Raw genomic sequence first — 14,440 nt, 5'->3', positions numbered from 1 at the left:
TCTGGGAAGGGGGGTTATTCCTTAGAGCACGTCAGCTTTCCAAAATGCTAAGCCTTTGAGAAATGGAAACTAAGAAGCTAAGAACACAGTGCAGGTTTGGCCACCTGGCAAAGATGATTTGAGAGTAACCTTACAAAAAGTATGTTTTTCATACTGTGATACCTGGAGGAGGCAACAATGGCAAGATATCCATGAAGAGATGACAGAAACTGGTTGCTGAAAAGCGGTCACTGGCTTACCTGTCAGCAAGGCTGGTGTCAGGGAAGGTGGCTGTGGTCTAGTGCACCACCAGGAGAGCTGAAGTATCTCACTCAGCACACTCAACCACAGTAATCTAACAGCTATTCAGTTTGGGGAACTTCCCTTGGATTTTGTGATGCTTTTAAAATGTACCCCAGATAGGAATCCTTCACTTCTGTCTCTAGTAATTTCATCTAAACAGTGTTATCACAGAAGTGGTTTTACTGTGCTGATGGACCAAAGCAATCTGGTACAGCAAGCAACCCTGTATAGCATGGTTTGCTAGAGTTACCCTAAGTTACCCTAGCTAGAGCATTTCCTGGGACCCCCTTGCTGTCAACTACATACTCAACAGTTCTTTTTGCTTTAAGGACTTAAACCCCATTAAAAATGCTTGCTCTATCTTATGATGTTTATTTATCATTCATGTCTGAGCACACTGACGGTAAACAGTAAGCTAGGCCACTTAAACCTTCATAATGTCAACAGAGACTTCAACACAAAAGATATTTCAAAATATCTGATTTAGTAATCCTGGTAATATCATCCCGTTGGATTATTTCTACAATACTTCCTGGCTACTAACATAAAATGGTCAATAAAAAAATTAAGCTACTCCTCTTCATGTTGCTTGCAGTGGCTCTGTCAAAGAAGGAATACAAGGCTAATGGATAAATTTCAGTCCCAGTTTGGCAATTTCTTTGTTCTTACAGAGTTTCATGTCACTTTGTATTTATGAATGTATTTCCCTTGATAAGGCAGAAAGCACTCACATATGAGTTTCCTCAGCATGTGAAGACTGAAATCATTTGAGAAACATAGATAGCTTAAGCAAATATGTAAGGGAACTTCAAAAAAATCATTTTTAATAACTATTGGTACTAAAGCTCTGTACTTTGTTTGGAAACATTTTTCCATTGCATAAGCAAGCAAGACTGAAGTGTTCAGTGTTGGCACAGGGACAGCGTTAACTGCTGCAAAATAAGGTTTGCATTTTAAACAATTTTTAAAGCTCTGAGAAGGTAATAATTGAGCCATGTTTCTGACTTCCCTGTTTTACCCAGTAGACTTAAATTATTGCTGTTTTAAAGATGTTTCATTTTAGAAAGTATGGGCATTTGCTGTTATAGGTCTCGTGTGTGCAGTCTAATAGTGTGTTTTCCTAGCCTCTTAAACTGAAGCAATTACCGGAGAAACATATTGTAATGCAGTTGAAATAATGGGTATTTCAGTGTGTAGGATCTTACTACTCTTTGGATTGATGCTTGACTGAAATCCTGGCTTTTAAAATTAAATTAAGATACGATATTTGGAAATCAGGGTCATAAAGAAATACAGCTTCCAGGTAATGTATATTTGAGTAGTTCTTTTTTTAAAAAAATAGGGACATTTAGCTAATAATTTCATAGAAAGCACCCCATATTGAAAATAATTGTCTTTTGAATAGCATCTTTTCTTTTGACTTTTTTTACTGTAAAACATGGTGGGGTCTATACTTTTAAGTCCTTTACTGTGTTACTTTTATGTCTGTGAGAAGATGTATGGCATACAATAATTTATATTGTAAATAAGTATTCTGAAACAGAAGCTGGATAGAATAATGAAGTCAGTATTAGATCTTCTGTGCTTTGATAAGGAAAAGAATTTAAGTAGTAAAGTACTCCTTCAGTGTAAAGGAGGTTCCTACAGAATTTTGTTTTAGTTTTCAATTTGCTTTGAGTGATAATTTCCACATTTTTTAATTTCTTCATTTTAATCAGTTAATTGAGTGTTCTAATTGATTGTTTTGTTAAAATACCTCTTCATATTTTCTGAGGATGGATTGTATAACCTCCGACTTAACGTAACCACAATAAATACTGTAGATTAATACAATGCAGTCTAGTGCAGTTAATAAGGTATATTCTTTTTGTTGAATGTAGTTCCATTCATTGGCTAAATATCAGAAATAAAACATTATTCCTTCCTTATTTTATGGAGCTGATAGATTACATTGAACGGTATTGTGAAAATTACTAGGTGTGTAGTAGTGTGCTTTTTATATAAAGATTTTGAATGCATTGTTCAACAGTGCTTTTTATTATGCTGAATAGCAGAATTATATCCATTTCTTTTTCTATAGCAAAGATGAAGTAAAGATGGGGGTGAAATTGCTGCAATGCATACAAGGTTTATAAAGCTATCTGGAAAGCTTTCAGGAAGAAAAGTTTGCAGGGAGTATTTGGGAGGAATATCGTTTTTTTCACATTGTTTTTTTCATTTTAGTACTGTTTTGTAAAATGAACATTTTGAAAAAAAAAAATATGTTAACTTTCCTTGTCATTCTGTTTTGCTGTATCTTTTCAGGAGAGTAGAAACAGCAGTAGATCATCTAGTCCTAGTGTGAGAATGATCACTACCTCGGGACCAACCTCTGAAAAGCCAACTCGTAATCCATGGACACCTGATGATGCAGGTAATCCTTTGTTCATTAGTTAACCTTTTACATTTAAAAATAAATAAATATTTGATAGGGTATGTACCTAGATATAGAGAAAATGAGGCAAAGTGTCATCCCATTTTAATGCTGCTTAGGTTAAATCATTACATCATTGCTTTGTTTCCAACAGTGGCTTTAAAAACATTTTATATTGGTAATGTTAAGTTACCTAAGCTTGTAAGAGTTTTGTTTGTCACAAAGTGTTGTATGTGTGCAGTGCTGCTACTATTTAAGAGAGCACCAGTTTTTGTCTGTAAAGTGTCGTTGGAGAGGGAAGGGAGTAGTCATCTTTGTGGCATTTTAGTGTTGTGCATTTGTATTATGAATGCACAGATAAAGCTTTCATTGCCCTGATTTCTGGAATGAAGTGCTACTTAGGTAAGTATCAGCTGGCATACATTAATTCTTTATCTGTGTGTTGTAATTTTGCTTATGCAGAATGTGTATGTGCACACAAAGTTACTGGTCTTAAACGTATAAACATGTGTCTACAGAAATGTAAATACTTCTACTAAAATACTTCTAAGATACTAAGATACTTCTAAAAGCATCACTGTTGTTCTGTTACAGATTATGATTGAGTAAACATAATTTAATAGCTGAATTCAGTCTTAAAAGTCATAATGCACACCATTATGAAATGGACCGATACTGGACTGCATATAAATAATGGATCCCCACAAATTCCTTTTTAGAACATAAGAATTACATTTTCATTACCAGAATGTATACGGTAAATCTTAGACTTAATCTCAAGTTGGTATTTCATAGTGCCTTAAATTCTGAAATCTTTTGCTTGTAATCCATTTCATCTTTAACTGATCAGATTCTGTCATTCTTTTCCTGTAACCAACTGCAAAATGGAAACTCACATATGGACTGATTTTGTGCCAGCATATATATATCCATATATATGTGTACTGGTATTTTACCAAATACAAGGTGATTCTGAAAGTAAGATGTGTACTTTTTTTTTGCCCTGCTTTAGCAGGAGGGGAGGGCAGCATACTCTTATTCCTTGCTTCTATGCTTTCTTCTTTCTGTCCATTGTCACTTCGCATAATCACACTCTATGCCTAGTAACACACAAATTCCCAAAGCCCTTGCCCTCTGCCACAGCCTTCCTTCTCGTGTGTAACTTGGATTTCAAGTTTCTTTAGGCAGTGAGCACTTAGGGGAATTGCTGCTTCACACAGAAGCAAGCTCTTGTCCATTAGTTAAATAGATAATTCATTGGGAACTGAAAGCTGCTGATCTTATGCCAGTGCAAAGGCAGTTTGTCCTAAATCTCTGGCCTTAGATGCAGCACACCTCTAGAGCTAAAGTCAGGTCCATTACTATGGTGGCTTTCTTGTTCACATAAGTCCCTCACCTTATACTCAGGTAAATACAGAATATACCACACATATATTTTTTTCTTATTAGGTTTATGCAGTCCATTAACAAAGGGCTATTTGCATTTCTGAACGCATAAATAATTTTAGTTTTATGTAAAAGAAAGTACATTATTAAGGTAATTGGGCAAAATGTTAAAATGAGGACACAGCCAAATCTGATCAATCACAGGAAAAATTACAGTTCTGTGACACAGCCAAAAGCTGAGGAATGCATGTATTGATGTATTTGAAACATTGCAATAATTCCTTTGCTGTAGCAGTATTCCATAAATGGCAGTAATCGAATGTAGGGAAGGCCTTCTGTATTGTTCTGATTTAAGACACTGTGGTGATTAAGTCTCTCTGGTTTTATTTTTTTGGTTATTTTTATTATTTTTACCACCTTCCAGTTTCCTTACAAGCATACACTTAACCACTTTTTCTCCATTCCCACCCTCTTATTTCTGTTTCCTTTTGAAGCTGCTCTTGGAGATAGCATAGTCTTTGAGGGCAACACCTTAGTTTCTCTACCACGACTACTCTGTGGCAGGTGCTTTTGGGGTATGGGTAAGCAGCCCCTTTTTTTTCCCACCTACCCTCCTCCATTTAATCCTCTAGTAGCAATAATGCAGCTATAAAATCAGTAGTTTCTCAATGTGTCTTTACTCCTTTGTCTCTTAAAGCTTAACAGTAACCTTGTGATCCCTAGATTCTGGGCTACCAAAAGATATAACCTTTAAGAATTCAGAAACATGTTAAATGTGGGTTAAAGCTTTAGAGAAATCCAGAGTAATTACAGTGTAAGAAGAGAGCAGCCAGGCCCAGAAGATGGATTGGGTATTGGGTCCCTTGCTACCCACAAAGTGTCTCTACAGAGCAAAGGAAATGCCCTAGAGCATGTTGTGAGGAAGATACTTAAAATCCTCACCAGGAGTAGGTTTTGAAACTGAGCAGGAGGTTGTGCTTATTTTATTTTGGCAGAGATGGTTTGCACAGCTTCTAATTTTAAAATCATTAGATGCATGGCTGGCTGGCTGATCCTTCATAAACAAGAATGAAATGGCAATTTTTTTTATAAACAGAACGTGATAGCAAACTGTACAAAAATAATATTTTAAAGAATGTGTATGCGGATACATGGCTTCTAGAAATGTAGGATAACAACCTTAATATTTGTTTCTTCTTGGTGTGATAGATCGTAATTTTGAAGTTCTTAACTTTATCAGAAAAGCAAAGAGTCATCTGCCTTGGGATTGGAACACTGCTATTTCCATTTGCCTTTTCACATTCAGATTGTGTATTGTGAAATGTAGTTTTCTCGGTTTTGTCCTGTAAAAATAGAGTTATCTGTGTTTTAAAATGCATTAAAATGTTCTTGGTGTTGTTACAGAGACCAATGGGTCAGATAACTCCATCCCAATGGCATATCTTACATTAGATCATCAGTTACAGGTAATAAATATGTGTCATTAGATGGTTTGTTTTGCATTACATTCTTAGGTGTGAATTTGGGACTGCAAAATATAGTGCCACATACTTACCAGTGTTTATAGTCTAACTTTTGACCAAGGCTAAAAAAATATATTATGTAATCTGAGATTGGTTGACTCAGATTTGATCAAGCTATTAAAAACAAGCCCTGGGAAACATGATCTCTAAAACCAAATGTAATTTGAGTTTGACTGTCAAAATAAGATTTTTTTTTTGCTTGAGTATTACTGAATCAAATTGTTGCATTCACTTTATTTGGGGTGTGTGTGATTAAACATTAGTTTGATTTTTTGATCCTTGTGACAAAGAGACTGTCAGATTAATAACTGCAGATTGGAGGTTTGAGACAACTTTGGCATCAGTGCAGTAAAGTTTTCTAGGACATGGTTTAACACTTGTTTTTAAAAGCCTACTGTTTTTTAAAAGATGTTATAAATACACCACAGAGACTTCATTAGTTCATTAGTTTTTAACGTCTGATTTATTTTCAGCCTCTAGCACCATGTCCAAACTCCAAAGAATCTATGGCTGTGTTTGAACAGCACTGCAAAATGGCACAAGAGTACATGAAAGTTCAGACAGAAATTGCATTGCTGTTGCAGAGGAAGTAAGTGAAATGTCTTGAACCTCTTTCTGTTTTTCTTTATGCTGCTTTTACACTAAGTCAGTTATCTGTGACTGCTGTTTCAGGCTTTCTGAAGTAAAATTTCATAGGGCATGGTTCTTTTCAAGACCTAATCTTGTATAGATACTGAGATACGCACCATAGGTGAGGTATTCAGAGCCCGTAACTTAAGTTTTAAGCAATATTAAGACTTTTCTTCTGCACAGGCCCTACAATAAAGTGTGTGGCACTTTTGCGTACATTCCACAGTAGTAATGTTTGTGTCATCTCAAGTGAAAGACCTGGAATGTTGAGGAACTTTGCAATTCTGTTTCACACACTGTCCAATAAAAGACTTCCAATTGTAAATTGTGGATAACCATTTGGATAATGCATTATAGAATTTTGAGTAATATCTCAATGTTATCTATTGGCAGTTAGATTTTATCTTATATCTGACTTGTGTTAATAATCACATTTGTAGCAGTATTATCAAGACACATGTTGTGGTTTTCTACCAGGGGTTTAGCGCCTAATACATAAAAGCTGTTACATACTTTCTTATCGTAAGAGGAAAGAGATTATTTCTAGTGCACATTGTGTACACGTATAAGTGAAGCAACTGCTTGCATGTTCTGTTGGATTGGGGCCAAAGTTATTGCTGATTCAGAACTTCAGTTTGCAATGTGTTCTGTTGTGTTCTGCTTCTCTTCATTTCTATTTCCTGATGCTGGGGAGCAGTTCTGAGAGGTCATTACATACTAGACCAAGGAAACAGCTTGTTACCCACCAGAGCCTGAGACACTGCAGGCCTCAGTGTTTGCGGAATAGCCAATGAGAAAAATGTGTGTGTAAACCTCTTCTACTTGAGAAACAACAGACAGAATGGGGAAAAAGCTACTTTACAATTGACCTTACATCATCTATTCATTTTGTCGTAGCATCTTTAAAAGAATTTTTTCAAGTATGATTAGAATTTTTAGACCTTGTTGAGGTGATGCTGAAACTAGGGTGAAGATCTTAACTTTGTTTTTATTTCTATAGTCCCTCCAGATCAATAAATTATATAAAAAATAATCTCCTGTTTCACAACTGTTAATTCGTACCTTTTAGATTCCTCCTTTTCTCTTTTTTTTTTTTTTTTCTGGAAGGTCTGCATAGATATTTCTCCCAAGTTGTTTTTTCTTAGTCAGAACATAATTGCCCTTAGGTTTGAAACAAAAAAATAGTACTGTGATTGATGTATTTAATGCTGTTTGAGGTAGTAATTACTCTATAAAGGTTGAACTAATGAAGTTTTCTTTAGCTGTAATTACAAACCATATGGCAGCAATTAATTATCATGAGGAACTTTCTCCTCTACTATTTTGTTGCTAAAATATTGTTGGCAGCTTGCCTTCTTGTCACCTCATAAACAAATAGTAAAACAAACTGCATTCTATTTAGCTACATCAGTTTTGTAGGATAATTTTTAGCAAGTTTATCAGTGCATTTGTTCATCTAAAATTGTTGCTTAAAAACATATTGAATTCTTAATGCGTAAATTAAGTGAAATGACAGTTACAAAAATAATCTGCCTGAGTCTGTTTTGCACTGCTTTAAAATATACAGCTCAAACTACAAAACAGTGTTTCAGTGTAAAATTGCCAGAGTTACTGCAGTGTTTTTTCCAAGAGTCAAACAAACTCTGCTCTAGCAAGAAGTTGGGTTGTAAGGGTATGTAAAGCACAAATTAGTGTTCCTGCAGCTCTGAACTTTACATGATGAAACATTAACTGAATTGCTTGGGCAACTGCAGGTGTTTTGGGTTTTAGGTTTTTGTTTTTTAATGCTCTGTCTGTAAATAATTAGTATGCTGGAAAAAAAAAAAAAAAAAAACAAAAAAATGCAACCTCATGTTTTATGTAACACTAATATTCTTCATAGAAATTAAGAGATAAAATTGTAGAGAATTTGTTCCTCTAAAAGTAATTGCTAAAAGCTTCTTGAATTTATTGTAATTATTGGCTCAAATAAGAGTAGTAAAAATAATCTGCCTGATCAAACAGCACTTCACTTAAAAAATTATCTAAATTATTGCTGTCTTGCCTTTTAAGTTGCCTACTGAATTTTTGAATATACAGTTAAGCAAAGTTATAGCTAAAAAAAATTTATAAATTTCTGTGTAGATTCTTAGATGCTCTACTGTGACCTGTAGAATTACATCTGAAAGCTATTATAAAAAGGAAAATTGTAGAGATTGAGCCTATGGTTTACAGCTGTTCTAACGTTTAAATGTGGATTTGATTTGGAAGAGAATTTCTCCTCGGAATACAGTAAAGAATAGGATTTTTTTTGTTAACTTATTTTTTCGCACAAGATATCACCAGCCATGAATTCAGACTGATAATCAAATTAAAATTTGAAGCATATTAAGTCATCTACACACAAATAGAAGTAGACTATAAATGACGATTACTTTTTTTTTTTTTTTTTTTTTAAACTGTAGACAAGAACTAATAGCAGAACTGGACCAGGATGAAAAAGACCAGCAAAACACATCTCGTCTGGTACAAGAACATAAAAAGCTCTTAGATGAAAATAAGAGTCTCTCAACTTACTATCAGCAATGCAAAAAACAATTAGAGGTCATCAGAAATCAGCAACAGAAACGGCCAGGCACATCATGATTTCCTGGGACCTTTCAAATGAAAAATATGCACAGAAAAGACTGATTTTTTTTATTGTTATTATTATCCCTTATTATGACAACTCATGAGTGTAAGCTTCTTGGTGTGGTCTGTATTTGTCTGCTACACTTAACATCATTTAATTTTTTCATTTTCCTACGGTGGACATCCAGTTCAACAGGTTAACCAGATAAGGTGAGAAAACAGTGACTTGAATTAACCAACAGCCCTCAGCGTAAAGCAAGAACCGTGGCTGTATGCATGCTCCTTGTGTGAAGGCTAGCCTAACAAGTGTTAGAGGCTGCGAAATTATAAGATCTTGGTTTTAGTTTTTGGTGTTACCTCGATAAACCTCGATAAGAGCAAAACAAAAACTTTCCTGTTTAAGAATGGTTTTGTTCCAGTGTCTCATCTCAAATTTATAATGATGATTATTTTCAGGACATAAACATGCACCAAGCTGCAGAGGTGATGTTGGCTGACCAGAGTAATTCATGATGCGTTAGTGATGCCTTTTACCTGTAGACGTAGTATATTTTTTCCACATGCAAAATAATAGTCAAACTGATGCCAGCATCCTCGGTTCAGTGCTTGATAGCCCTGCATTTTGACTAATATATTTGTTGTAACCTTGCATTCATAAAATATTTGAAGTAAAAGGCTGTATTTTCTTTACTTTCTTGGGGGGAATGTCATGCAGTTCCATCTAGTTACTGGGCAGAAGTTACAAACGTGATTCACTGCGCAAAATTTATCCCCGGTATAAAAGAGGGAAACAAAAATGTGATAGTGTTTTAAACCTTCAAAGCTTTTGTCACTGAAGCATTCTTAAAAGGAAACTCAGAAAGCAAATTAAATCAAGATTGTAAGTATTCCCTTCATACCACTTACGGGAGTATTTTTTTCTTTACAACTTAATTCCTCAAAAGTATTTGCCATAAATGCAAGTAACTTTGTTTTGGATAGGAAGAAAGACACTCGGGGAAATTAATTTTAAATATCCAATGATGCAATGGAGTTAAGTATGGAAATGGCAGAAGCTATTAAGAAAATGAGGGAAATGGCTTCAATCTTCATCAGGAATCTCAGTTACTCCACTCATCTGAACATACTTCCTTTGAAGTCCGTCTCAGAATGCCTGCTGCCTTTGTGACTGAAGAATTGCATTTAATGAATTCAAGCAGAATATGTAATTATCAGTCTCATTATTTACCATTTCTACATGGGAGAAAATAACTACTCGTTTACGTTGCAGATTGATTATTTAGTTTATGAGTTAACTCCTAACTGGTAAAGAAATGAGGCATTTCTAAATATAATAGGAAATTATTCCTTACATAAGCTCCTGGTGTACTCAGTTATGGGCAGGGTTCTAACATTCTTTTGCAAAGGAAAAATAGAAAATTGAAATCTAGCTGCTGAGCCCTCAAAGTAGGAGAGGTAACCCGACCTTTGATTTCTGCGTACTTGAAATGAATAATTATTTGTAGGAGCCCATTAGCAGAACTTGGAGAAAACTTTCATGGTAAAAATATCACAGTATTTTTCTCTTCCCCTTATAATAAACATCTTGTGAACGTATCTGTGAACAACGAAAGTGGCTGACAGTTTACTGAATGGTGTCATTCTGTCTTGAAAATAAATCTACTGTTGGCAAACTTTTGGGAGTAAGAAGTGCTTCCCTCTTTTACTTAAATAAAGGAAGGGTTATCATTCCCCAAACCTTAGCAGATAATTTGATTAGTTAGCTGAAACTGATATTGGGATCAACTTAAGGGCACACATATTTATAGCAAAATGTAATTGGTGGAGAAAATAACTGTAGTATTAGGAATAGCACAAGTTATCCAAAGCATTGCTGTTCGCATACATCTGTCCATCTACCAAAATGGACACACTCCGTGTTCAGCAGCTTGCTTAACATATGCTTAAGCATCCAGTAGGGCAGCATAAATGCCAATGCTCGACTTGAGATGCTTGGTTGATAATTACATACACAAAATCATTTCCCAGGACAGTTTTTATGCTTTGCCTCATCATAAAACAGATTTGTTTAAAATAAATCAGCATTGCATATGAAAAGTCACTTTATGGCAAAGTCTGAATAATGGAAGTGAACGCAGTGCTAGCTTTATGGTACCTAATACAAGCGTCACTTCTAACAGTTGTTTATGAGTTTTCAGAGTTTAGATTAAAAAGGGTCTCAGATTGTAAAATAAGTGCTGTGCTACCGGTGCGCTGTTGAACTTGACTCTGTTCACTATTTAGGTTATATTGCTGTTCTTACTATTCACAAAGGAAATTTGGAGTTTGACCTTTGGCTTTCAAGTTGTCTCTTTCTTAATTGCACCTTTTTTTTTTTTTAATTATTTGCCTATAATTTTCAGTGAAGTGTTCTGTGTGGCAAAACTTGTGTATCAAAAAGTGTAGAACATAGCAGTTTGGGCAACTAAGACTTTAACAGCTTAATTTTCTAGTGACTTTTATTATTTTCTTAAGGCTCTTGTTTGAAAGTTGTTTACAAATGTACTTTTATTTTTCTGTTAAGCTATCTGGAGTGTTCAGGAAGTTTTTCATGTACTCTTTTGTCCAGTTAAAGCCGTTCCTCTAGTAATGGAGGTGAAACATATTTTGTCTGGGCAGTGCCTTCTCAGAAAAAGTAACAGGCTCTGCTTTTTGTTAAAGTATATGTTCTGTAAGATATTGTATAATTGAAAGTATGCTTCTGTACACTGTGCAGTTCTACCAAAAATGCTTTTTTAGGCTTATTTGTGTTTTTTTTTTTCTGATGAGAAGTTGAAGATTGTAATTCAAAACTTGTATATAAAATGGTGAATGATTTCATATGATTCAGGAATGAGCAGTGTGGCTTTCTGCTGGAGGGTTTTATTACATTTTCAGGAATCTAGTTAATAAAAGCTGAGAGACTTCCACAAACATGTAATAGTGCCCCAACACTTGCCAGGACATCCTTGATCTCTGATGAAATCCCACACTGGCTGGGGGATAATCATCATGCAGTTGTTCCCACCACCAAAAGAAAATTCTTCTGTTATTAGCTCTTCCCTTCCTGTGTGCTGAAGTAGGGTGTTGGATGAATAGTCTTGGTCATGACCGAATATCAAGATATTTTAAGAATGCCACATCTTTCATACTGGTGCTCTGTAAAAAGATGAGCATGATCTTCTCTTGTTGAGTGTGGATGAATTCCTTCCCCTGGAACTTCTGTATTCTAGTCATAATGGCTTTTATTGTTTAAGAGTTTCCTTTGACATACCATAGATGGATGCAACCTGTTAACTGTCTCCTTGCCTGTGAAGAAGACAAAATCTTGCTTCAGATCTGTGTCAAGCTGCTTTGAACAACTTGGGCAATATAGGTACCCACTTGACCCCTCAGAATGTTTTTCCGTGTGCTGAACTGGTTGAGGAGGAGAATCATTAAAAAGCAACTCTGTGTATATGTTTATGTGCATTTATGCATCCTGCTAATGTGTTTAGGTATGGAAAACTGCAAGTATCAAATCCACATGGATAGATTTATTTTTATTTCCAAAATCTGCTGAGCTGATACAGGTAAGCCTTCTGTAGTTACCTTTTATTTACTTTCAGAATGTCACTAGATGAGCAGTGCTTTCTGCCTGTGAGGATAAAGTTCTATAAAGACATATACATACAGATGTGTGTATGTAGGAGCGCCGCGATTATCTTCTGTGTTTGTGTGACCCTTTTCTGCTTGCAGGGACAATTCAGATTTCCCACTGCACTTTGACAGATTTGCTACAAATCTTTTGACTTCACACCTGCACTCTGACTAGTCATGGGGGCATACTTAATGAAAGAGCAAAACTGAATTTAAACCAAATAATTTATCATTAGTAATAAAAAGCTGTCTTAAAATACTTTAAAATCACCGCTAATCCCAGGACTTTAACCTAAACAAGTATTAATGGAAAAAAATCAGAGCTGTGTGCTTTACATCAAGTAGCTAAAAACTTGTGATAGTTTAAAGGGATAAAATAGGCTTGTGTTCACAGCATCAGGCATGCTTTGCCATTACCCCCTTTCCAACTCAGAGAGTGGGGGTAGTCAAAGGCAGCTATGGGAACTGCTGCCTTTAACGGGTGGAAAGAGGAACAGAATGATGCATGAAGGCTGGATAGGTTTCTAACTTCTTATCAAGCAAAAGGCACTGGCATAGGCAGAGCTGGATGGGGGGATGGAGCCCCTGCCTCCTTGGGGTGAAAATGCAGCTCCTTGCTGGGGCCAGGAGAAGATGGGGCATGATGCCGTGTGCCCCAGCTGTGCCATGCCCCTGCCAGACTCAGAGCTGTTTTCCCTCAGACCAACAGTTGGTGTTCCCAGTGTAAATACAAATCTCTTAACACTGGCATGTAAACCAGGGGAAATGCAAGGATTTTGCCATTTCCCAAAATCTTTTCCCTCCCAGCAGCGTTGAAAGGGAGAGGCAGTGGAGCAGCTGCTTGTGTAGGCTGTTCTCCTGAGGTATTTAGGCAGAGGACCAAGGAGTGACTTGCATTCATTCATATAGCATATTGGCTCAGCACACAGGATGGGTCACAATTCTAGCTTACAGCAGAAAATCAGTGGGAAAAAAAAAAATATATCCTAACAAGTATAGTTTGCTCTGAGCCCTTTTTGCAGCATAACTGGTACCAACCCCATGTGCCTTTAGGACTACTAGGATTCCCTTCAGAAAACTGGCAGTGTTACAAACATCAGCCCAAGAGAGGGACTATGTCGTCCCGTGACATAAGGATGTCTGTGCTCACCCAGTCACCACTGCAGAAGGGATGCTGTGGGTGTCTTTGTTATCACAAGGTCCCAGAGGCCAGTCTGCCTTTGCCAGTTGCCAGAGGGTTCCTCAGACAGCTGCCTCCCAAAAGTTAAACCTGGTACGTGCAAATCAGGCTCTTATTAAAGTTTCTTACATCACCAGCAGCAGCAGGGCTAGAGCATAGCTGAGAATTGTTTGGGAGGTAGGAGGTGAAGCTAATTTAGCTTGTCCTCTGAGCTCAGCCTGGGCCCTGCGGGGCTGCCAGGCACAAAATATTTCTGTCACTCCACTGCATAGATAGGACCCAAGACAGAGGCAGCGCAAGGAGCCATTTTGATTGCTGCAGCTGTGCTTTAAATGAGTGAAGCACAATAGCTGCATGTTGTCAGCCTTGGTGGGGAGAGGAGGGCTCGTAAATTCGTTAGGGGGAGCCTAACAACTGCTCCAGGTGTCTGTGAATGCTGGGAGATGCTGGAGCTGCAGCAAAATATGAGGATTGGGACAGTCTTATGCTCATCAAAAGCACTGTGTGTCAAAAAAATGGCTGAGGAGGGAGTTGGAAATTTTGTTTAAACAATAAAATAAAAAGGCCAAGATCACCAGCATCTTGCCTCTCAATCAGGAAAATACACCTGTAGCCCTGGCATGAGTCCTGCTCCAAAAGCACTGACAAACGAACAGCATGAAGTGGCATAAGGGAAGCCCTGGTTTTACTTCATGGTTGCTTTTTGACTTCCCAGTGCTGAAAGGAAAGGGTAAAAAGCCTTACAAACACTGCTGGGGA

At 36.6% G+C, this 14,440-nt stretch overlaps 1 protein-coding gene across 6 annotated transcripts in view; it reads left to right on the top strand.

Annotated features, from left to right (window-relative positions):
• MAP3K7 (mitogen-activated protein kinase kinase kinase 7) overlaps positions 1-9,518 on the top strand; it is a 48,382-nt gene extending 38,864 nt beyond the window's left edge. For 5 of the 6 annotated variants that reach the window (XM_032183792.1, XM_032183791.1, XM_032183794.1 and 2 more), the window contains 4 exons: positions 2,587-2,695; positions 5,486-5,547; positions 6,078-6,193; positions 8,679-9,518. In XM_032183792.1, coding sequence (XP_032039683.1) covers positions 2,587-2,695; positions 5,486-5,547; positions 6,078-6,193; positions 8,679-8,859 — 468 coding nt within the window. In that variant the 3' untranslated portion in view covers positions 8,860-9,518. Of the gene's footprint in view, positions 1-2,586; positions 2,696-4,575; positions 4,663-5,485; positions 5,548-6,077; positions 6,194-8,678 lie in introns of all 6 variants that reach the window. The other variant, XM_032183796.1, reaches the window with a different exon arrangement.
• The last annotated feature ends 4,922 nt before the right edge of the window (positions 9,519-14,440 follow it).

This window comes from Aythya fuligula, chromosome 3 (assembly GCF_009819795.1).
Source record: "Aythya fuligula isolate bAytFul2 chromosome 3, bAytFul2.pri, whole genome shotgun sequence".
NCBI classification, from domain to species: Eukaryota; Metazoa; Chordata; class Aves; order Anseriformes; family Anatidae; genus Aythya; species Aythya fuligula.
Note: the sequence above shows the minus strand (reverse complement) of the source record. Positions and strands in the feature narration are given on the sequence as shown.